The sequence below is a fragment of the Phaenicophaeus curvirostris genome, chromosome 3 (genome assembly GCF_032191515.1).
Source record: "Phaenicophaeus curvirostris isolate KB17595 chromosome 3, BPBGC_Pcur_1.0, whole genome shotgun sequence".
NCBI classification, from domain to species: Eukaryota; Metazoa; Chordata; class Aves; order Cuculiformes; family Cuculidae; genus Phaenicophaeus; species Phaenicophaeus curvirostris.
The window spans coordinates 92,004,219-92,029,774 of record NC_091394.1 but is presented as its reverse complement, the minus strand read 5'-3'; the positions used below and the strand labels follow the sequence as shown (position 1 = coordinate 92,029,774).

Genomic DNA, 25,556 nt, shown 5'->3' with positions numbered 1-25,556 from the left:
GTTTGTATGCAGTGCAGTTAGGAGCAAATATTAACTCAATCTTTTGAAATTTTAGTAATGGAACTGAGGCACATAGATCATGCCCAAAAGCCTGAGTTTCATTACAGCAAAACAGTCTGCATGACTCCACTCATCCCAAAGATCCATACAAAATCAATTCTTGATTGTAATTCTCTAAATATTGAGTCTCCACTGTGCTAATAAACTGCAGATAGTTTCACTTGTAGGGAAACATGAGCCCAAAAGAGCAAAATGAAGCACTGCTTCAGCTGTTGAACTCAACTGGAGTCCAGCACATTAAACACATCAGCACAAGACTGACCTAAATCCAATCAATTTCAGAAGTGAAACAAAAGCTCTTCTAAGTACATCTAGCATTTGTCCTCCATAAGCATCTTCAAATATCTTAAACAACCTTCTACTGTACTTGATCAGCAGAAGTTACTGACATTCATGAAGAGCTTGAAGTTACTTGGGAATCTGATCTTATGTCAACAGAAGATAGCAACAAAAACTTTTGAGTACAAAGAAGCAAATAAATACAGAAGGAGAAAATACCTTTTAGGCACACTTTAGAAGACATTAGTTTAAAATTGCTTCCACTGCAAAACAAGTAGTAAATCAAAACATTTTTACTACTGAAAATATCCACACATCATTAGCCACTTTGTTTAATGAATACCAGTACATTCCCATTTACCACAACAGAAATTAATATGCTAACATCTTTCCCAGTAACTGAAATCTCAGTCTTCCATGCAAGTTTTCACCTCACTATTGCAGAGCGGGAAATAAATACAACTGCATTAATTCAAGCTGATGTCCAGTGACTGATGCAATGAGAAAGCCAAATTGCCCTTTGACTATTTGAAGACTTCTTGGAAGAAATGCTTTCCCAGCTACACCTGCAAATCTCCCTGGTTACTCCCTAGGAAGTACTTGATACATACAAATCCTTGTAACGTAAACATTCTGGAGGAGCCCTGAGAGCACCCTTCCACTTAAGTGTCCTTTGTGTTGCAGCATGCTCAAAAATAACACTCTAAACCCCTCAGTCACAGGCTGACAGTAACTGAGGAATACATCCTAACGGCTGATCCCAGGTAAAAAGGGAACTCATGCTTTTGTAGACATCACTTTATGGTCAAGAGAATTACAAGCAATTACTTAATTTCCAGGTGAAATTAAGACAGAAATTTTATAGGGCAATATCATCTACTCAGAAAGCAGGTGACTTTAAGAAGTCAAAGTTTCCAAATATCACAGGCAGACACGAATCCAGCACTATCACAGCACTCAAATACAAATAAACTACTTAACACCCCTGCTTCCTGATAAAACAAGGGCAGTTACAATAAAACTTTTCACTTCCCTTGGAAAACAAGACTGAGTCATCAGTACATCACCACACAAAAAGTGGGGGAGAACACACCTGGGGGTGCTAACAGAGATATGGGCACTCTGGAGCAAGCTACTCCAGTTACCAAGCAATTGGGAATGAACTCTGTTCCCTCTAAGAGGGCTGAAGGCTCAGCAGCTCAACTGAAGTGCATTTACACTAATGCATGCAGCATGGGGAATAAGAAGGAAGAGCTGGAAGCTGTCATAGGACAAGGAGCATATGATGATGTTGCCATCACAGAAGCATGGTGGGATGACTCATAACAGGAGTACAGCTATGGTGGGGTACAACCTCTTCAGGCGGGATAGGAAGGGTAGGAGAGGAGGTGGGGTAGCCCTCTTTGTAAGGGAGGACTTGGACACCATTGAGATGGACTGTGGTGATGAGGAGATTGAGTGCCTGTGGGTTAAAATCAGAGGAGCCCACAAGAAGGTAGATTTTGTGATGGGAGTCTGATACAGACCACCCAGCCAAGGAGAAGCAGCTGATGAGCTCTTCTGTAAACAGCTGGGGTTAATCTCTAGATCAAGGCCTCTTGTTCTTGTGGGAGACTTCAATCTTCCTGATATCTGCTGGAAGTACAATACAGCAGAAAGGAAGCAGTCTAGGAGGTTCCTGGAGTGCATGGAAGACAACTTCCTTGCACAGCTGGTGAATGAACCAACAAGGGAAGGTGCCCTCCTGGACCTGCTGTTTGTGAACAGAGAAGGCCTTGTGGGGGATGTGGCAGTAGGTGGACGCCTAGGACAAAGTGATAATGAGATGATAGGGTTTTCTGTTCTAGGTGAAGTGAAGAGGGTGGTTAGCAGGACAGTAGCATTAAATCTCCAGAGGACAGACTTTGGACTCTTCAGAAGGCTGGTTGGCCAAGTCTCCTGGGAGACAGTACTTAAGGGCAAGGGAGCCCATGAGGGCTGGGAGCTCTTCAAAAAGGAAATCCTAGCAGCTCAGGAGTTCCATGTTCCAGCAAAAAAAAGCCAGCAGGGGAAAAAAACAGCTTGGTTGCACAGAGAGATCTTGAGTGATATCAAGAAGAGAAACGTTTATGAGCTCTGGAAGAGGGGACCGGCCTCTGGGGTGGACTACAGGAGGGAAGTGAGATTGTGTAGAGAAAAAATCAGAAGGGCTAAGGCTCTACTAGAAATCAGATTGGCAAAGTCTGTGAAAGATAACAAAAAATCCTTCTATAAATAAATAAATAATAAAAGGAGGACTAGGGAGATCATACAGTCCCTATTGGACGCAGAACAACAGTGCCAAGGGATGAGGAAAAGGCTGAGGTACTTAATGCCTTCCTTGCCTCAGTCTTTAATTGTAAAGAAAGTTGTTCCGTCTGTGTACAAACCCAGGAGCTAGAGGAGCAAAATGAAGCTCCCATGATCCCAGAGGAGCTGGTCAGAGCCTTGCTAGCCCGACTAGACTCCCACAAGTCTATGGGGCCAGATGGGATTCACCCAAGGGTATTGAAGGAGCTGGCGGATGTGCTGGCCAAACCCCTTTCCATCATCTTCCAACAGTCCTGGAAAACTGGGGAAGTCCCACTGGACTGGAGGCTGGCTGATGTTGTGCCCATCTACAAGAAGGGTCACAGGGAGGACCCAGGGAACTACAGGCCTGTCAGTCTGACCTCAGTGCCAGGGAAAGTCATGGAGCAGGTGATCTTGAGTGCTATCATGAAGCATATGAAAGAGAACCAGGTGATCAGGCCCAGTCAACATGGGTTCACAAAAGGCAGGTCTTGCCAGACCAACCTGATCGCCTTCTATGACAAAGTGACCCGGCTGCTGGACAAGAGAAAGTCTGTGGATGTATCTTCCTGGACTTCAGTAAAGCCTTTGACAGTTTCTCACAGCATTCTGCTTAGGAAACTGTCAGCCTCTGGCCTGGACAGGCGCACACTCTCCTGGGTGGAAAACTGGTTGGATGGCCGGGCCCAGAGAGTGGTGGGAAATGGTGTGAAATCCAGCTGGAGGCCAGTGACAAGTGGGGTTCCCCAGGGCTCAGTGTTGGGTCCAGCCCTGTTCAATGTCTTTATCAATGACCTGGATGAAGGCATTGAGTGCACCCTTAGCAAGTTTGCTGACAACACTAAGCTGGGTGGAGGTGTCGATCTGCTGGAGGGTAGGGAGGCTCTGCAAAGGGATCTGAACAGGCTGGACCACTGGGCAGAGACCAATGGGATGAAGTTTAACAAGGCCAAACGCCGGGTCCTGCACTTGGGGCACAACAACCCTGTGCAGTGCTACAGACTGGGAGAAGTCTGTCTAGAAAGCTGCCTGGAGGAGAGGGACCTGGGGGTGTTGGTTGACAGCCGACTCAACATGAGCCAGCAGTGTGCCCAGGTGGCCAAGAAGGCCAATGGCATCTTGGCTTGTATCAGAAATGCCTTGACGAGCAGGTCCAGGGAGGTTATTCTCCCTCTGTACTCGGCACTGGAGAGACTGCTCCTCAAATACTGTGTTCAGTTCTGGGCCCCTCACCACAAGAAGGATGTTGAGGCTCTGGAACGAGTCCAGAGAAGACCAACAGAGCTGGTGAGGGGGCTGGAGAACAGGCCTTATGAGGAGCAGCTGAGAGAGATGGGGTTGTTTAGCCTTGAGAAGAGGAGGCTGAGGGGAGACCTCATTGCTCTCTACAACTACCTGAAAGGAGGTTGTGGAGAGGAGGGAGCTGGCCTCTTCTCCCAAGTGACAGGGGACAGGACAAGAGGGAATGGCCTCAAGCTCCACCAGGGGAGGTTTAGGCTGGACATTAGGAAAAAATTCTTCACAGAAAGGGTCGTTGGGCACTGGAACAGGCTGCATAGGGAGGTGGTTGATTCACCTTCCCTGAAGGTGTTTAAGGCACGGGTGGACAAGGTGCTAAGGGGCATGGTTTAGTGTTTGATAGGAATGGCTGGACTCAATCCAGTGGGTCTCTTCCAACCCAGTTATTCCGTGATTCTATGATTCTATATTTGGATGTTTTACCAGTGAAAATCAGAAACAGCACTGATTCTTAACGCTGCAGTTAGCATACACTATTAACAGCATAAATACTGAAAGCTCAAAACTCATCAGATGCATGCTGTTCTTCAAAAGCATCTTACACTAAGAAACACCAAATACTGCAACTGTAAATACATCCTCTTTGTTATGACTGAAGCAAAACCAGTTACAACAGAATTTAATACAATTTCATTTAATATTGCCTTTAGATGTTAGGACTAGAGTTTGTTCGGAAAACCAGAAAGGCAGTTTGACTTCATTCAAGATTAAGATTTAATGCACTGTGTTGTAGTATTTTGGAACAGATTAGTGCACCAAAGTAGCTTAATTCATAGAAGATCTTGAGAATTTTTCAGTAGGTATAATTACAATCACAGTAAAGGACTTCATCCTGAAGTAACCTAAACTTAAAAAAATTGCCTTTAACATCAAATCCTACCACGCTTTTATGAACTAGTAAAGCTTGAAGTTTTTCTCCTGTTCACATACTATTGTACACAACTACAGAGCTAAACATACACTGCAACCTCCCTTGTCTAACTGAAAAATGTAACTGCATAAAAATTGCAGTCCTAGAGAAAATAAGGAATTATAAACTAGAACCACAAGTTCATGACTGAACAGTGGTTTAAGGTTCTTAGAAATTGCCAAAAAATATTACACCTCTGAGCTTTATTTCAGGAATATTCAGGTGTCACAAACTGACTTGTCAAGATTAAAACGTGTTTGAAGAGAGTTCTAACACCATCTCAGTAGCATTCCTCAGTTGAGACAGTTGCATAAATTCCTCAAATGATCAATACACTGTTATTTGTATTTCTTAAATAATTTAGCTTATATAAGCTATTTGAAGGACTTGACTGCAACAACTCAATGAATGCTAGACAATTCTATACTATTTTGATTTACTCTTAAAAAATTTAAAGGACACAAAGAACACCCCTCCCTACTGGAGTAATCTCAACTTGAAGTGACTAAAGTAAATATAAAAATACCCATTCACTTCTTTGAAGATCAGTCTTCCCAGCACAAATAGCTACACATTCTTAAAACGGCTGATAAAGAATTTCTTCATTTCTCCTAACTTGCCCTGTTTAACCAACATTCCATTTGCTTGAAGAAGCTACTGAAATCCATAAGAGGCTGCTAATCAACTCTTAGTAAAATGGATCAGTCCTCCCCATGTGTTTTACAGTTAAATTACTTGTTTCTTTTCTAATCAGTCAAAGCACTACAAAATAAGATAAAAGATTTTTTTCCCCATTATGGTCCAAAGCTAATGAAACTGACTTAAGACTTTACTTGTATTCTTATCTTGATAAGATCTTCCTTTCGAACCAACAATGTCAGGGACACTGAATTAGTGAAAAATTGTTACATTGAGACCATAGTTTCTCAGAGTGTTTTTGTTGTCAGTTCTCTGCACTCAAATCTAAGATGAATATGAAATCAATTTATGCATTATAATTTTACCCATATCTGCACAACTCCCGATATCTTTCACATACATCAAGCCGTAGGTAATTAGTTAAAAATCATGCCATATCACAGGAAATCCAATCAGATTTTCAAGGTCAAATGGATAAGAAGATTTGCCTTTTCCTAATCCTTAGATTACATTCTTTACTGCTTAGCTATATGATGCAATGACATTTCCTAAATCACAAATAGTAAACATGTGATTAAAGCTTCCCATAATGCCAGAGATTAAAATCCCATGTTCTCAGACCAAGGATGCAGCTAATGCAACAGTCCAGGGATTTAACTGGATGAAGTATTAACTGCATGGGTTTTTTTCTTTACATTTAATCACAGCAGAGAGATCTAAGCAATGATTACTCCTCAGTTAATTCACTGAATAAAGTTGCTAGATACATCAGATAATGGCAAAGCAGAATTGTTTTATCTTAATCTGCAGGTAGAATTAATTTTCCTGTAGCAGAACTACAAGCCAGGATTCCAGTTTCCTCTAAGCCAAAATAAATACTTGTGTTCAATGTAGAAAAAATGCTGCTCTATGTATCCATAGTAAATCAACATAACACAAGATCAAACAAACCAAAAATACTTATTGCACCTGTCCTTGACACAATGTTTCCAAAATACACCATCAGGAGAAGCAGGAACCTGGTAAATTTGTCTGCAAATCCTCAGGAAATATACTCTTTTAATTCATGTCTTCTGAACCTAAGAGACATCCTATTAAATATAAATAATTTCATATTAGTTTTCTCTACTTCAGATATAAGAGTAAGTGAAGAACCCAAGGCTTAAATTCCACAAATGCCACATGACCATAGCTTCAGAAAACATATGAAGTTAAGGGAACTGCACAGCAATTTCATTAGAAATAACATGACAGAATCATTCAGGTTGGAGAAGATCTCAAAGATCATCCAGCCCAACCATCAGCCAACCACCACTGCACCTACAACTCCGATTTTATTAGCCTGTAGCTAAGAGAAGGCAGCATTAAAGTTTAGACCAAGTCAACCAAGCAAGTCTGTTATACAACTACTGAAGCATGCATCAATAATAGCATTTCTAGGTAAATCCAAGATTTCATAGCTGACTCAAAAGACACCATCTCCAGTTCATAAAGCTCTTAAGTCAAATCGAAGGCTGCGGCAGCACCTTTATGCACTTTCAGTACCCTTTCACTTCTTGAAGAATAATATCTGCTATTGACTATTGCTGGAGATACAACACTGGTTGGATATCTTGTCTGATAGTGCAATTCCTTATGGTTTCACATTAGAAAAAAATCAAAATGACTGTACTACAAAATAACCAAACTGGGCTGATTAGTTTGCATTAGATATCCTTTAGAGAACACCCAAGCATTAAACAGATAACGCTTCCAGAGGAGGATGGGACTTCAAGTCAGTTGTAATAATTTCAGAACAATATCAGTTTGCCCTCAATGGAAGAAAAACCATGAACATTAAACTGGTTCAGTCTCCCCATTTTCAATAATCCTTCCAGTGCAGAGTATCAATAAGTACTTATGAAGCAGTCTTTGTGATTAAAATACTACATTTATACCACTCCAGCATTCCATACTGTTTAAAACTGTAAAACATCCATTGTGCTAAAATCCACACTTGTCTATGTCACATTTTAAGCCTGTCAGTTCTGAAAATACTAGCAGTTACAACTTCTGCCCCAAGGTCAAGCCATAGGAAGTCTATGCCAGATGTTGGTTTAATGCTCACAGTCCTTCCATGACCAGCTCTAATAAAACCAACATGCAGTAATGTAAGGTGATGAACCCAACAATAGTTTGAATTTTGATGTTGAGAGCTTAATCTCACTGTCAAATTAAAATGGTCTCTGCTGTGCTTCATATTATAACTCAAAACCAGGACTCCTTTATTCCCTTCTTTACTGAGGGAATTAAAAGTTACCTAGAACAGTACTTAAAATATTTCTTGTCTTTCCAGCAAAAAAAAAAAATAGTACTGCACAACATTAACTATAATCACAAAGGTTTTAATACATTTCAAAAGGCTTTCTAAAATAAACCCCATGGACTACTTGATGGTAGCATCCAAATGACCCACTATTCACTTTCCCCATTATCTTCATAACCATGAAGTTGTATGAACCTCTTCGTGCTTGAACTAAACAGGTAAACTTCACTTGCTGCTTCTCAGCATCTTAGAAGATGTCTAGCATAGCCTACTTAGCTTTAAAGCAGTACATATTCACAAGAGATGCAGAATTCTTTAGTTTGAGTAGTTTAGAGCATCCATATCCCCCAAAAAAACACACAATTAGGACAGCAGCAACTAAACATTTTGATTCAAGTAAATGCTTGGACAAAACCATTTTTCCACAGCAAATACCAATTAGTATATCTTCATGAAAAAGGCAAATTAGAGAATTGAAGTATTCAAGCAAATAAAACAAGAAAAACAAAGGAGCTGAATATATGTGGAATGGCCACCACTTACATCCACCCTGAATGGATCTAAAATACTCAAAAATTCAATACTAACATTTCCAATTTTTAATGCAGTTGTGCTCTATTACTGTGCCTATATCCATTCACCTATGAACTTCATATCCACCTCAACCATCATTTTGATGCTTTAAAGAAGGTATTTTTAAATCACAAATTTAGACTCCACCAGTAAGACTTGATTCTGAACTGGCATAAAAAGGGATACATTAAAGGCATGAGCCATGCATAAAAAAACCTAAGAATTTGTTTCAACAAATGCACATTATTACAATATTCAGTCTTTTATATGCCACCACAATTTCGTAGAAGCAACTGACAATGAATCTAATTTGAATTTACAATAAAATGAGTGGTTCATGCTAGAATTATGTCTACAACATTCAGCATACTCAAAGTAATATCCCTGTTGAAGGACTTATACCAATCTATTTAAATGGCATACACAGGCACGGTAAGTTCTATTTTACAGTCCAAGTACTGCTGTCTGCACTGATCTGAAAATACATTTCAGTCACCAATATGACAAATATTTTGAATAGGGCCTTTTGTTTAAGTAATTCAAAGCTAATTGAACACCTATTACCTTCACATCAAAAATGACTACACTAAAGTATGTTTAGACAGATTATATTAGCAATAATGTAGAAAGTACCACAGTAGAAACTGTCAAAAGTAATATCTAAGATTAACAGATGTTCAGTCTTGCTCAGGAAAAAAGCAACACCTTCCATATACATAAATGGAAAATCAGTACACTATGACTTAAAGTCAAGTACTTCAAACTTAAATGCTAAATTCTACCATGACAAAAACACTCAACTTCCTTGTTCCACCCTGCTTCAGGAACACAAAACTACCTAAATATTGGGAAAAACTCATTTCTGCTTTTGAGCAGGAGACTGGACCTTCAGAAGTTTCTTAAAGCCTCAGTTATCCTATGGTTCTTTCTAGAGGGAGAAGGTGTCCAAGAAGGGACCCATGCTGTCTTGTATTTACCTACTGTATCTACTGAGTAACAGTTCATAACATTCTCCTCTATCTGAAAACACTTTGTTTCCATGCGACAGCACAATTGGCTACCAAGCACCAAAGGCAAAGCTCTGAAAGCCCTCTAAACTATTCAGATGGTACGGCAGGAACAAAACAGAGCAGCATATTCAATATTGAGTGATCCTGATGTTTAGCAAGACATTTCTTATGGAGTTTTAAACTATCTAAACTAGTTGCTGCAAAAAAGCAGCATGTGCAGACATGACAATTGGCAAAACAGATGAAGCTACTTTGGATGCAGATTTAAAATGTAAAGCCATGACTTTTTATTTGATGAAGCGATTCAACATACAGATCATCTTGTATTACTTAGGGCATAAGGCTTAGAAAAAAGTTAATATTTTGAATCAAGAGCCCCTATAAAAAGCCATTCCATCTTTTTCATGTATATGCATGAACATGATCAGGTAACCCTTACATAAGATTTAACCTGTCATCTTGGCAGGTCATCAAGAAGAGTCTATATACTTTCTTCCTTATTATGCACATAAAAGAATCACAAACCTTATTGAATAGTGTTAACAGCTTTCACAAGAAGGAAAAGCATAATTCAGATCTCATTTGAAACTGATATAACCTGCCACTCTTAACATGCATATATCACAATTTTAAACTATTGCCAAGTTGAAACACTAGGCATAGCACATCCAGTTATCGAACTCTAAATCAGACATACTTGATTGAGCATTATTAAAGACCACATCTCAAAGCTTTTTGGGGCACTGGCAAAGACAAGTGCAGTCTAAAAACCTGCCCACAGATTCAAATGAATAACATTTAATACTGGAAAATACCCTAATAAGATACGTTTTGGTAATGTAAGCATCTTCCATTCCCGTATTTTCTATAACAGATACACAAATAAGCGTGTAAAACTAGAGGGGTTTTATGACACTCACAAGTACCTTGGCTAGCGGGAAAAATGGGCAGATAGGAACCTCACTTAAGTCTAACAGAAGAACAAACCGCTGTATCTGTGGAGGAATAGCTTCACATGTCAGAACAGACTGGCAACCAAACAGTTAGAAAGCAGCTTTCCAGGAAAAGGACTTGGAGCCCAACAAGTGAACACTAGCCAGGAATGCAGCCTTGCAAACACCACCACCATCCCTGGGCTGCATTAGAACAGCACTGTCAGCACTTTCAAGGCAGTGATCTTTTCTACTGGGCACTGGTGAAAGTTTTAGCAAGCTACTTGTTGGTTTTCTACTGTCTGGCAGAAGATTAAGGGTGGTTTGTTTTTTTAAAGGAAATTTGTCCCACCTTTGGTATTTTTAAGGAATATTAGTTATAGGAAATTATGTCACAACCACAAGATGTATTTCTCATGATATACTGTAGTCCAAAAAGCCAAGTTTTCCTGCCCCAAACCATTTGAAAAATCCATGCTGTATCACAGGACTACACATGCTCAAACAGTCCTGAGAGACTTGAGTAAAGTGGGTGCAGAGCATTCCATTATCTCCCCTCTCCATAGCCCCACCACACTCCCCTCTCTCCATGAATCAAAGTGCACATATTTCCAAGTTGACTATCTTCCCAGAACACTGTTCTTATCTAAAAAAGATTTCTGTCCAATAAAAACTTGTTTGTATTTCAGTGTTAGGGAAACTAATGAAAGTTCTCACAACTACCTGTAATGTGTCTAAATTCTTAAATTGAATTCACAAACTCAGCACCAAATACTATTGGGACTTAGAAAACTCATACCCACTGGCTCCAACAAGAGTAATCTCATTCTTACTACAGAAACTGAGAAAAAGATCTGCAACAATACTGCACTAGTCAAGTGAACTAGAAAAGTGAATGCTACCACTACTACTTCAGCAACTGCAAATTAGAGAGTAGCTACTCAGACCAGCATATGCCAGAGTACCCCTCATGCATATCTGATGACTCAATCTATTGTTCCTAAGTTTCTCAGCTTGTTGATTCTAACACATTTCCTGGTCCTCTGATGTATATTGCTCTGGGATTCCCAAGACTTCATCTTCATTCACTAAAGCACAAACTATGGATACGTAAGATGCACGAAAAAGTGAACTTGTTCAGAAAGAACATGAAAGCATAGGTGAATGAAGGGACATAACACTGGATGAGTTGTATTTTAAACTGTGAAAAAAATATAGTTTAAGAATTCTGAAAGACAGTTGCAGAATATTTATAGAAAAGTTAAGAACTCAAACATGCTAAAGCATTTGAATAGTCATCCCTGAAGTTGTCCAAGGACAGGCTGGATGATGCTTTTAGCAAACTCATCCAGTAGGAAGCGTCTCTGCCCATGGCAGGGGCATTGGAACAATATTTAAGGTCCTTTCCAACCCAAAACATTCTACGATTTTGGTCCACAGATGCACATAAAGCATATGGAGTTGGTGCAGGTAGAAGAAAGGGGACCAATTCCAGTATACCTCTCGAATACTTTAACACACCTAATCCTTCAGAAAGCCATTACTGCCAGCAGACAAAAAAGACAAAACACTACTTTTGATACAATTACTGTAGGCAGTACTTTCATCTTGGTATTTGTCATCCATTACAGTCCTTGGCTGCAGTGACACAGATTGGCAGGAAAAATAAAGGCAGCTTGTACATCTACTGCCCTATGGGAGAGTGCAGCTGAAAACTCAGAAATTTTACATAAGAACTTCAATATAAATTGAATGTTAAGAACTCTTAGCATCCAACTTAAAAATTAACTAGCAGAGGGATAACACTAATTATGCTTTCCACATGTTCAAGAGCAGTTGAATCTTAATCCAAGTATCTTTTCTATGCATGAAGATATATACTACACAGAATTAAGCTGATTGCTGCCACATTCAGTTGTTACCAAATATTGTTCTGTGAAACTTATTGTCATAAAATCAGTTCAATCACTTGATGGAATTTCAGACCAAATCAGGCTTCCCTAGAAGCATGATAAACCTTGAAAGTCCAGCTCACAGACTCATTTCAGCTGCAACTCACAAGGGAAGGAACCAACATATCTGCCAAGAGAACAGTTTCTCCAGGGAAGACGAGATCTCAAGTCTGCAATAAGCCTGTTCTCTGTAGGACCATGTACTTATCCATGTAGCACCTTTATTGAGGAAAGCAATCTTCCAGCTTTTATGGCATCTGTCAGATTAAGTTTTTCCTTAAACTGGTATTTGACATTCACCTAATAGAACATTATTCAATTTTCCAGAGTCAAGAAAAAATGAAACACTTTCAAAATTCATACCTGCATAAGTCTCTGAAATACCTACCAACTTATGCCAGCAAGCTTTTGCTGAAACATACTTTGTAAAGAAAGTTTTATTAGCATTTATACTATAGTTCTACTTGCCATAGGAAGCAGCTCTGAATTACAGTTTATCTTAAGAAAGTATCCTCAGGTTTAGCTTAAGTAAAACTAGACAGTTCTTTCTTTAAATCATATATGCCAGGTTAGTAAGTTTGGTGTAAAAAGCATCTGTCTTCAGTAAGAAGTATTTTAAAAACCCAACATCAAGTTTCTGTCCAACAGACAGTTATGTTACAGCAGTATGAAGCAGAAAACCTGCATGATGTTCTGTACAACTAATCAGCAGCCAAGATATTGCAAATTCAGTTGTCTTACAAATTTGTTTTGAAGACAGTTTAAAAGTAAGTGCTTATGTGGAAACAGAAAACATACCTCAGTTTTACAGAAGTTTCAGAAGCCATGTTATCTTGTGTAGTTATGTGATGATTTTTCAGAAGTGTTACTGTTTTAGTTTTAACCCAGCTAATTTACAAGTCTCAGCTTTCACTGAACACTACAACTTTCCCCAGTGAGGACTGTGTACATTATGAATTTTCTTGTGGTAGTAATTCCTATATAGTTTAAATAGCAAATTTCAGTACATTATTTTACATGGAATAAGCAGTAGGAGTGTCACAGGCACAATGCAACTGACATCTTTGAGTGCAATGGGACATTCTAGATCCCAGGAATAAAACCACATTGCCACTGAGACACCAAAAGCAAAGCCAAATTGGTCAGAAAGATATGACTAGCACTGGGAAAAGGCAGAACTTGCTAATCACCCTGCCCTCATATACTTTCAGAAGCCCATATATTCAGGTCTCTGCTCCATTGATTCTGTCTGCCAAGAAACAATAAGAAAAGTGCAAATGCCAGGAACCTGAGATGCCATTACTTCTTGGTTCAGTTATGTTTAAATTGCTTCTACATACGGAAGGAAATTTTGATGCACCAGTTACCAAATTATAGCATTGGGTTACCTTCTAGATGTGGCAGAGAACAATGGGGATGCATTTCAAAAAAATGCAACTGCCAAAGAAATTCAGTCTCTGGGTGCCCATAGGATGAAGAACAGCAAAGGCAGCAATAACCACTTAATATGATTGTTTCATCACTCCTTGTCAGTAGAGAGAAGCAAAGAGTAACAGTGAATTTGGGAAGAACAGACCAAAATAGTCATGATGGGTAATTATGGTCCCATGATTAAGTCTTCCTAAAGAATGGTTCATGTATACATTAGAAGTTAAGCCCCACTTCCCCTTTTTAATCATTGATTTTAGAGCAAGTGCAGGACTGAATTACCTAGTTACAAACAGAACAACCTCTTAAAAGGCACAAATGTTCTACTTCACATAAACCCGAGAAAAAAGTGTTTAACCGAAGAAGATCAACTATCCACTGATAAACCTGGAAAGAACACTTATGGGAAAAGTTTAACGCTTCCTCAAGCCATCAAGAGAAATACAAGCACACATACCTCCACCAAATTTGACAGGAGTGTTTAAGGACTCAGTGTTTCACAGAGCAAGAAAATACCAGAAATGCTAGAGTGAATCTTCACTGAGTATAAATAGAACTACAGTCACAGGATTGCTTTATTGTCTTATCCCTTTCTGAAGCAATACACAACTAAGAAAACAGGTTACTATTCCAATTTACTATTGTTGTATCTTAAAAATATGAGCATAACAAAATAATCAGAAAGAGCTGGCAATGAGGGAAAGCATTTTTTTTCACTAAATTCATACAGCATTTATTCTACCCTTGCATAATAACCATCTATTGGCAGTACTTTTTGACAAGAAGCAAGGGACTAACTATGGAACTGTCCAGGAGCATCTACTCTCTTTAATCTCTTTCTGAAGGAGCCATCTGCTCTTATTTCTTCATTTCATGACCTAGCTTGAAATTGCATTCACTATTCTGTTCAGATTTCAATTAGTTACATGTAAAAACTCCTCCCATGTCAGTACAGCCACCTTCAGGATGAAATACTGCAAGGTGAAGAGGGGCTATAACCAAAAGCTGATAGACTGTAAACGATGCAGCTCAAATAGCTAATTAGTCATCAATAAAACGAAGGGAAAATAAGGCTCTAACATTTGTTTTATTACAACACAGCTTGACAAGCACGCATAGCAATGCTTAGAGGTGCCAGATCTCAATAAAGGGAGCAAGCTTGCTCTCTGTATTCTCTGCACTCATCTCTTCAGATGACTCTGCAGAAAAGCTTCATATCTCTGCTTTGATAACAGCACCAAAACCTTCCTAATGAGATGTTCAAAAATACCTGGTTTGAATGCTGACAAGACACACCTACATGATTAGCACCATTTGCAGACTTAGGAATAGTGAATAGTCACCCTGACAAATTGACTGACTCCAAACTACAGGTTTGTGCTCTAGCCAGGTATTACTCCAATACAATAATATCAACTTCACTAAATGATTCTGAAAGGACTGTAGATGTGAAACCTATACTTTTATGTCCTTCTTCATCCAAATGGGAAAGAAAAGTACTTCTGATTCAATTTTTATCCATTTCACTGTTTTCCCAGCAGAAAGACCAAGCAGGAGGTTATCCAGCAAGTTGAGTACTTTAGTGGCAAGCGCAGTTGACTGCTCAGCATCATCTTGACACAAGCATAACAGTCTTCTACCCCAGACAAGCAGCCATTGAAAGATTTGGTCATCACTTTGAGCACACTGAAAAAAATAAGGGACCACTGTCTTGAGCACCTACAAGTCACTCAGAGGCAGAAAAAGCACTGTAAGCACAAAGCTCAACATAGCGTTAAGGTCTAAAGAAACTATGATCTACTGGTTATAAAGCAAATCACATCTGTTGTCTTCTATTGGGGCATTAATTTAAAAATGATAATTTGTCTAGAGTTCTTCATAGAGCTCAACTCACAGCCACCTACCTGCCACTTGTGTTAATGAAACATACCAGCATTTTTTAATTAACCTTATGTTGAACTATGTGAACTATTATTCAGCATTCCAGGCAACAACTATTATTTCTGGATATCTGTAAATTCTGTAAGTGCATCTATGAACAGATCATTTATAAATAACATTGTGGTAGTTCCCCTGCACTCTACACTTGATCAGATGATAATGGGATATTTTAAGGGCTTAGAGTTTTAAAGTCCAGCAAAGTATTTTTTGACTGGAGTTTTAACACTTATCAAATTGGACTAAATGACAGCAGTCTTGCTAGTTAAAGCAGACAAGGGAACAGCACAGGCTAAAGCTATTTCAACTTCCACACATCAGTTTAGCCTAGAGAAAAGGAGGCTGAAGGGAGATGATATTAGTGTCTACAACTACCTGAAAGAAGGTTGTGCTGAGGTGGGTGTTTGTCTCTTCGTCCAAGTGACAGGACAAGAGGAAACGGCCCTCAATTTTATGACAATGCTTATGTCAATCCAACATTTGATTCATGAGGTATTAACAGGCTTCTATGATATCTGCAGAGAAAGTGTCTGAAGAACACACAATAAGTTTGAAACAAATCTTCTGTTGTATGCTTTTATAAAGTAGGCCAATAAAAACCCCATAGTTTTTCCTGACCATCGATGCATGGTGTAATGAAAAGGTCAAGGGCATATGATAAGTGAAAAGAATCCTTAAGACCAATTTGTGTTATACCAAACGAACCAGAGCACAGCAGTCCTCTCCATTCTTGAGGTTGAGTACTAAGACGCCATATTTCAGCCTGGGATATCACCAGGACATCTCCAGAAAAGCAGCAAGTGTGAACTAGAACTAAAGCTATTACTTCAGCCTATCTGCTGTGAAGCACAGGGTGAAGTGGATTAGCTCTTCCATACAGATCAGGATTCAAATGGAGAAACTGACTCAAATCATTAGTTAGAACTGTTTCACTTTCACAAAGTCCTCCACCTACCACAAGTTTCAGGAATCCTCTGTAAGGCAGGCACAACACTCAGCTGTGACACAACCTTCCTTGAAATGAGGATCTGATCCCAAAACCAAGCATGCTGGAAGTTGTCATGAAACAATTTGTGAAGTGAACCACTCTAGGTTTCTGAACTTTCATGTTGGTACAAATGGGCCAAGAACATCACAAAGTGTATGAAGGAAGTGCAGACAAGAAAAATCTAGCTTCCTTAACTCAGGAAAGGGTAAAACACAGGTGAAACAGGAAGAGCTTGCCAAGGGAGGTACTGGAGGCCCCATTCCCAGAAATATCCAAGGTCTGGTTGGACAGGACCCTGAGCAACCTGATCTAGTTAAAGATGTCACTGCTTCTGCCAGGGAGGTTGTACGAGACGACACAAAGGTCACTTCCAACCCAAAACATTCTAAGATTCTATGACAATTAAGCATAACAAAAAACATGAAAGAACCAAACAGACATTAAGGACTTAGTGCTTTTTCACTTTTCAAAAGTGAAATTCATCATTTAATATTAATTTGGAGGCAGGCAGAAGAGAAAACGGCAATTTCTTCAATTCACTGGTTTACCCCATAGAATCGTATCGCTCAAGTCTGTATACAACAGGGCATATCATCTCTGCTTGGTAGCAGGAGAAAGACAAAGATCCAATCCTGAGAGGGTTAAGGATCTCAGGAATCAAACTGGGCTGCTGATCAGAGACACATCAGTACTGGTGCTTCACTGCCACCTCTAGTTAATTAGGACAGACTAAAAAGGGGCAAGTAACCAAGACTTTGAGACATGAAAGGAAGAATGACTGCATTAACAACAGTCCTTCCACTTCTACGTCTTTAAAAATTTACTATTATTCCAAAGCAGCAGGAAGAACTGGCATCTCCAACTTTCTGCTTTCAAACAGATCTGCTTTCCATAGTACTGTTAACAGGATAACCATAGGCAGTGAGAGACTACAGTTGCTCTCCAAGCATTCAGTAAATGCAGCAAGTATTCAGTGTCAGAGCAACAGCAGCAATTTTGACTTCTGCCTAGATTCTTTGTCTTGTCCACAAAAAGGTATCTTCCCCTACTGACTATTCCTTTTGTGCAACCCAAATGGATTAATAAAGTTGAAGAAAATCAGTAAATCCTCAGAGGATTTGCAACTTCAGATTTTCACTACATTATACCAAGATCAGCACAGCAGCAGTTGTTGTAACAAATTTTCTTTTGGATTAAGTGCAAGAACAATAGGTTTACTGAAAAGACTTCTAATCTTTTAGGCTTCCAATATTTGTCAAGAAATTCTTCCTAGAAAATGCAGACCTACAAAAGAATACCTATGTAGGCCAAAAATGTGAGATTTACCAACTACAAGAATTAAACTGACATTTGTTTGCTGCCTTGCAACTTTGTTCCTGTTGAGCTGCCAGCTGAAGCCAAAAGACTGATAAACACATCAAAATAAGAAATGGAAGACAGCCAAACAGCAACTGGAAACAGAACAGGAAGAAAATCCATTTAACTTTTTAGTTGCTTATTAATTTCACCTTGACAATAAGGTAAAATTATGAAAAATGACAACACAAAAGAACAATAAGTGATAAATACGACAAAGTTGAGTTCTCACAAAGGAATAGTTTAAGACAGGGTAAACAGAATAGAATGTGCACTGCTCAGCTGTTGAAACACTCGAAAATAACAGCTGTCAGCTTAATGTTTGTTCATTCCACCTCTCCATTTGCTACTCTAATTTGCTCCTTGTCATAAACAGCCAGCCTACATCCACTGTATGTCCCAAGTTAGTGGGAGTTCAGTAAAGAGCCTAACAGTTTAGCAGAGAGCACGTCCAGCAATGCACCTAACTCACTTTGAACTGGAGATGTCAAAGGACTCAAAATCTACCAGTTCTTAAGAGTAATCATCCATTGCTAAAGCCTGTGCTTCACTTCTTCACTTAAACTTTTCAGCAAGATGATCTACCACCAGTTTAAAGGGCCACTTAGCACTGCTATTTACCCCATGACCATATGAAGGTGCTCAAACTACTGGTTGATTACCACTTTCACAAATCAGACCACTGAAAGGTACCCACAGACCTTCAAGCTGGCAGAGTATTGTGTTTCTTCTACAGTCTTCTCAGACTAAGACACACGGACTGCTATACCTAGAACGTCAAGAGAAAATTAAATTACCTAGTCCGTATGCCCTTATAGCCTGTGCATGAGGCGATAAAGGTATTAATTTTCTAGCTACTGTTGTACTTGGAAGTTGCACTCAGCTAGCAATATATGACTCTAAAGTCACTCTCAAAACTATTCCCACTGCTGTCAGGCAGCTCCCACCACACAAGTGACACCTGCCTTCCCAGGTCTCTGGTACCAATCTTTGCACATAACCCAACTTCATCAAGATACTCCACCTCGTCCAGAATAAGAACCCTATCCTTTATCATTTTCTATTTGAAAAAACAGTATGAATAATGTAAACAGAGCCTGCAGAATTCCTGCACAGTTCAGCTAAGAACACTCAGTTAATTCACTGTAAAATATTAGGTGTGTCAGTTACCAGTTAATCCCTTTAAACATGCTTTTACTGGAACTGCTAAATACCAATTAAAAAATCCATGCTGTACTACACCAAATACTGTACAGAGGCTGCTCAACTCTGAACCTGGATACCAAATTCTTTCAATTCAAAGCACATCCTAAATTCTCCCATTTCTTAATTATACCTGAAGTTGAAGTCAGATGGGGGGAAGTTCAGAGGGCAGAAAGGTCATATTACTTGCACATATTTAAAATCTATGTAAATCAAACAAGCCACAGCCCAAAGAGCAGCCATTCACTGCTGTGACCTTCTTTCTGATTTCTCCAGTAAATAAGTACTCAGAAGGTTACAGTTTTAATTTGCATGGCTGGTGTCGAAAAGGATTGGAAGTGACAAACCATGTCAGTTTAAATTTGAAACCTTTAAATTCGATCTCTCTCATTGACTGCCAAAGTAAGTGTGCAAGTGAATTAGAAGTCAGCTTTAGACAGAACGTGATCATCGGTGAGTGGCTGCAGGCTGGAGTCATGCTTCAGAGGAGAGCAGCCCAGGGTGAAGTGTCTATGACAATCTTCAGCTGCATTTCACAGCAGCCCTCTTAACATGACTGGAATACCTGATAAATCACTTCCCCAGCCTTTTAAAGAGACCAAGACTAGAATCTAATTGTTAGTAAGTCCTGTGACTTTCCCAATACACTTTCACTGCAGTAAAACGGAAAAGCCAACCATCACAAAAATAGGATGTTCTGAGTAATCTTAAAACCCCAGCAGCTTTCTTAAGCTGTATTTGCTTTATGAAACACCTATGACCTTCATAAAGTGTTTTGCCAGCCTGCAAGAGTAGGACACCTCAAACAAGCATTGCTCACATGATTAAGACAACAATGAGAAATAAAGGAGAGTGAAGTTACACAGCAGAGTACATGTAACACCATCAGGGACTGAGAATGAGCAGCACTACACATCTGTTCTGTGCCATAAAACGTCCATCCTCAGAGGAAAGGGGATGATTTAGCAGCAAATTGATTGTTTAAGATATGTCACTTCACTACACAACCAAGTACATCTTCTAGAACAGTGAAAAACTAGAATTCTATTTGTGAAAATGTAAAGTAAAACCTCACTTAAGCATCCTGAAGCCCTTGCGTAGCAATACAGATTTATTCACAATCAGTAACACCCATAAAACCATAACTTATAAGTTCCTACTTCAAACACTTTTACAAAGCTATCCCCTTAACTGGCTAAAAAAACATCAGATTGTTAATATTCTCCACAATGCAGAAAGTCAGTGCACTTTTCCTCACACTTCACCTCCCCTGATATTTAGGGAGAGATTTACTGGTCCGTTTGATTACTAAACTCCTACTCAAAATCTGTCACAAGAACCAGCAAGCCTCTACTGATCCCTAGTAGCCATGCAGCTCAGTCAAGGCATTCGCTGTACAGCTAGCACATACAGCCACCTACTGATAGGAAGACTTTATTCCTGCACATCATTCTGTTGACAATTTAAAGGAAGCCTTGCCAATTTAAGATATTACCTCATATCCCAAAGTAGCTAAAATGGGCTTGCAAGGAAGAATTCCACAAGTACAGCCTACAGAGAAGTAAAAGTTCTTTCAGCAGTGGCACTGGGACTCAAGGGTTTCAGCTGCCCTAATCTTGATTAGAGAGTCCTCTCCACCTACACATTCAACATCACCCAAATCAAACAAGTGCCAGGCATCCATGTTAATGTCTCATGTTACAAAACAGTTCTAGTATCAAGATGTTTTATTTACAGTTAGCTCCTTCAATCTGCAGTTTCACATACTTCCCCCAACATTCACAAAACAATCATAAATCAAGACAATGCATAGACCTGAAAGACAACAATGAAGTGAAAGTAACACTTCCCTTACAAATCTTCCACTATTTTTGCAGCATCACTCCTGAAGTTATGACAATCCACCCTACACTTGCATATAACCCCCAATACAAAGTCAGCCTCAGGATAAAGGTGTCAAAGAGCTTAAAAAGTAAAACTACTCAGTGCCTTCCAATGGCAAACAAGGAACCCACCTGAGTTCAGAACATAACTCATCAAAAAACATTTTCCAGTTTCTGCATGAAGATAAGCACTTGAGAGTTGTCAATGGGACAAATACACATGTCCTAAAGTTCCACTTCTTCACAAAACTTCATCTTTGTCAACATTCTTAAATTTCAGAACTTAAGATAATAATTGGACATAATGTTCTAATTCCCATTGTCCAGTACCAGCTGCAAATCAATCCTATTAGCATGGCCATCTTACTACATATGCAAAAAAAGGCTACTTCAAGCTGTAACATGTTAAAAGGTTTACAGGTAAAAATATCCCTTTTAGGAAGGCTTAATGTTCAAGTGCACATGTAGATCATCTTAATTAGAGCAAAGGATTAGTCTAGTCTCCTGCAAGAGATTCCTACTTTAAGAAGCAAAGGAATGTTTCAATGAGTATTTAAAGCAAAATTTAAGCAATTTGTGTCCCAAAGAGAAAAGTCAAATACTTGTATAGAGTTTTCAACAAGAAAGATCAGCACTTATATGTAATATGTAGGAGCAACGAATGATACTGATCCTTGATTTTAATGCTTTCAAAGTACTTGAAGCAAGATTTTTGTCTTAAGGGCAAGATGAGATGCTGCCATCTCTTAATTCTGAAATACATATTAGTAATCTGCCCAGGAAAAGTATTCTTGCAGCATCCTAGTTATCTCCTCATTGTTGTTTTTCAACTGAAAGGCCACCCTGGAACTCTAAAAGCATGTCAAGCTCCACTTTTTTCCCCTGCATAACTTAAAATTATGTAATTTGTGCACACCTAAATTATGATTTGTAATTATAAGCATAATATGCAAATGTATCCATTTCCATTTGAGAACTATCATTAACAGATTTTCTAAGTCTAGACACAGGACTCTTCCCTAGAAACCAGTTTTCAACTAGGTTTAAAATTTGTTAGTGATTTGACTCTCCTGCCTATGTAGCATACACTTCAATCCTTTCAGCTTCTTGGAAGGATTTACTAGTTCAACCATATAGATCTTACAAATCAGTCGTGGCTTTCTAAAGGAAGATGGCTTGATCTACAGTATTTCAATTTAAGTAAATTCAAATAGTAAATGCAATACTGTTAAAATATAAACAGGATATTACTAATTTAAGCTGGCTATTTTAAGCACTTAAAACCTTTGCTAATACGCACCTGGAAGAAGCCAGAGACATTTCATTCTAAATTGAAAAGCTAAACAAACCCAGTTTAAAACACTACACAAGCCATTTAATTTGCCTGCTCACTGATCTACCATATCATTGAAAGATCTCAGTGGGCCTGACATACAACATACAAGTCAGAACTATTGGATATGTATTTCCACTGTTGTTTGCCTACATGTACTGATTCTCTGCAGTTAAAAGTAAGAAAAAAAACAGGCAATGATAAAGCTAGCATCATGACAAGATGGGTTTGTAAAGGAACTCCTCTTATATTTACCTATTGTACACATAGTCACTTAACCCTATTTGGTTCTTTGGTGACTCTACAGTTGCCTAAAATATCTATTTTACACAGATACTAAACAAAAATGCATTTTAAACTAGTTAATCCATCAGTAGTCGTACTCTTTTTGTCTAGCTCTAACACGTGAAGTGCTTCAGATTTAACATAAGACTTCACTTTCAAAGTAAGCAAAAAATTTAGACATACTACAGTAAAGACATGGGATCCACATCCATCTACACTCATTTTGTCACTGACAATACCTGGCTTTGGTGCTTAAAGTATGCACGCAGATACCAAGTATTACATGATAAAACCAGGCAAAAGTTTGTCCTCTAATCTCTCCTTACAATGAATATCTCAAAACTATCATACTCACAAGAAGCCACAACAGCCACACAGTTGTGTCCATAAATGCTGTCTGCAAAACAGTATTTCTACAGCTACCTAAAGTACTTTACACATGTAAAAAGATTCTTCCTTAACTGAGAGGAACTTCACTAATTTGCAGCCTTAAATTCTCAGCAATCAAGCTAATTTTTAACAGGTTTAGTATTATTTTCTACTTACTAACATAATTCTTCTTCCACTATCAACAGTAATATATTTCCAAAGTTAGGAGAAACATACAAGCTACCAACCATTCAAGAACACGAAGCTACAAATCGCATGGCATATGCATGCCACAGCTGAAATTGTGACAGCTACCCCTAACTCTAGAGTATTTCAGACAGTTGATTCTCCTTTTGATTTAGAGATGGGCACTCACAGTCCATTACCACCAAAAACTACAACAGTGCATTAAAAGAAGCAACATTGATTTAGAGCTACTCCTCTCACAGGCACTGAAGTACACTAGCACAGCTTTGTAATCACAAAACCATTCCAGCTGCCATTAAGTTATATTAGAAGATAAGTTTGTAACTTACTCCACTTGTCCATCTCAAGCATTGTTATCAAGTGTTTGTCTCTCCAGACTTGTACTCAAAAGCCAATTGCCAATTACACAATATTTCCAAATTTGCATTAAATCATATTGTAAGTCGCATGGACTGGTGCTTCTATTCGGTACAGAACCATTGAAACAAAGGGCTAGCACCTTAAAGAATCTCTGAGAAACCAGATGCAGAAGGGGTAGGCATCATTTATTATCCTGAGTTACATAACTGCAAAAGAAAACATACTTTTGGGTTTTTTAAAAGATGCACCAAAACGTTTTGTCAGTTCCTTAATATTTTAGTTACAGAGACAAAAGTTCCTAGGAGAAGACATCAACTATACGTTCCTTTTTAAAAAGGCTCACACAGCTATAAACAACGAGTGAATTACTGTTCAGAAACACGTTAGCAGGGAAAAGCAGGGCGTTTGATCTACTTGTTGTAATCTACTTGAAGCCCAAGCAGAGCGCAGAAAACCCGAGCTGCTCCACACAACAATGCAACTTGGAATAATTTGCAACTCCAGCGGCCAGCGATCGCTGTTGTAAAGCGCATCTACAGACCGGGAGGCACTGGGAAAGGAGCCCAGCAGGAGCAGGACCGGGAGAGCTCTCTGGGGGAGAGGATGCGCCTGCCCGGGGACAACGCAGGGATCTCCCCCGGGTGGAGGGGCAGCCCTGGGCGGTCCCCGCTCCCCTCGCCAAGGGAAAACAGGCATTTGGGAGCCGGTAAACACCCCTGAGCGGTGCGAACCCAGCAGCAAACCGAGCATCCTCGGCGGCCGCCGCTACCAACCGCGGCTCGTCCCCCCGCGCTCCGCCGTGTCCCCTCACCTTGGTTGACCAGCCGCAGGGCGTGGGTGAAGGACGGGTCCAGCGAGTCCTTCTCCGCCATCAGCTCGGGCAGGTACTTCTCGTCCATGGCAGCGAGCGGCAGCGCAGCCGGGGCGCCGGGTCCCCCCGCGGGGAAGGGCAGCGGTAAATCCTCGGAGGCAGCGCTTCCCCCTGGCCGCCTCCCGCCCGGGGCTGCGGGGACGCATCCAGAGGGAAGCGCCGCAAGGGACCCCCCACAACGGACAAGGGGCGCGCAGAAATCCCTCTGCGGAGGCTCACGGGGCTGGGAAAGGAAGAAGAGCGGCGCCTTCGGAGCCGCTGACCCAGGCGGGACGTGCCCGCAGCCCGCACACACACGCGTAGTAATAAACAGAGCACGCGAGGCGGCAGCTCGCACCGCAAACGCGGAGCCCCTACGGCACAGCGCCGACTGAACGGGAAAGCGCCTCCGTGCCGGGCTTAAATACCCCCACTGAGGCCACGCCCCCAAGCACTGGCCACGCCCCCAGCGCTCATAGGCCACTCCCCAGTCTCTTGGCTACGCCCACGAGCACATGAGCACGCCCCTTGCCGGCCTAACCCCGCCCGGCTCCTCCCAATGGGCGGTGATGGCTGGGCCGCCCCGCCCCCTCAGGCGACAGCCTTCTATTGGGCGAGGCTGCCTGTCAATCAGGCGCTGCCGCGGATTCTGATTGGTGGATACTCCCGAAGGGGGCGGGGCTTGCGCCGGGTCGCCGTGGGGCTGAGGGAGAGGGGCAGGAGAGAATTGCGGGATGGGGTCTGCCGTTAATGGCCGGCAGGGGCCCGCTCCGAAAGGGAAAGCTGATTCTGTTGCCTTCCAGGAGCCACCCCCAGCCTCAGCGAAGGAGGGGGAGCCGCTCGGGTTCGCTCCTGGAGCCGCCCGGGGCTGTGCTGGGGCTCGGAGGCAGCGTCCTGCCCTCCCTTTCTCATCTCGGGGGTGCTGGGAAAGAATAAAGGCAGGGTTTGCTTTTAAAGGAAGAGTCAACACGCGGTTTTAACTTATTTTTCTCCCCCAAACACCAGTGCTCTTCGTTTATCCAGCATCTTGGGCATCGAGTAATACAAAGCAGTTCATAAAATTAGCCAGGAAATCTTATTCCTGCTG

At 40.4% G+C, this 25,556-nt stretch overlaps 1 protein-coding gene across 3 annotated transcripts in view; it reads right to left on the bottom strand.

Moving 5' to 3' along the window:
* Window positions 1-24,793, bottom strand: part of KHDRBS3 (KH RNA binding domain containing, signal transduction associated 3) — a 98,339-nt gene extending 73,546 nt beyond the window's left edge. For all 3 annotated transcript variants that reach the window (XR_011337215.1, XM_069854700.1, XM_069854701.1), the window contains exon 1: window positions 24,431-24,793. Coding sequence is in view for 2 of the 3 variants with exons in the window: in XM_069854700.1 (XP_069710801.1) it covers window positions 24,431-24,518 (88 nt within the window). In the remaining variant the exon portion in view is untranslated. The remainder of the gene's footprint in view (window positions 1-24,430) is intronic.
* Window positions 24,794-25,556: the final 763 nt, after the last annotated feature.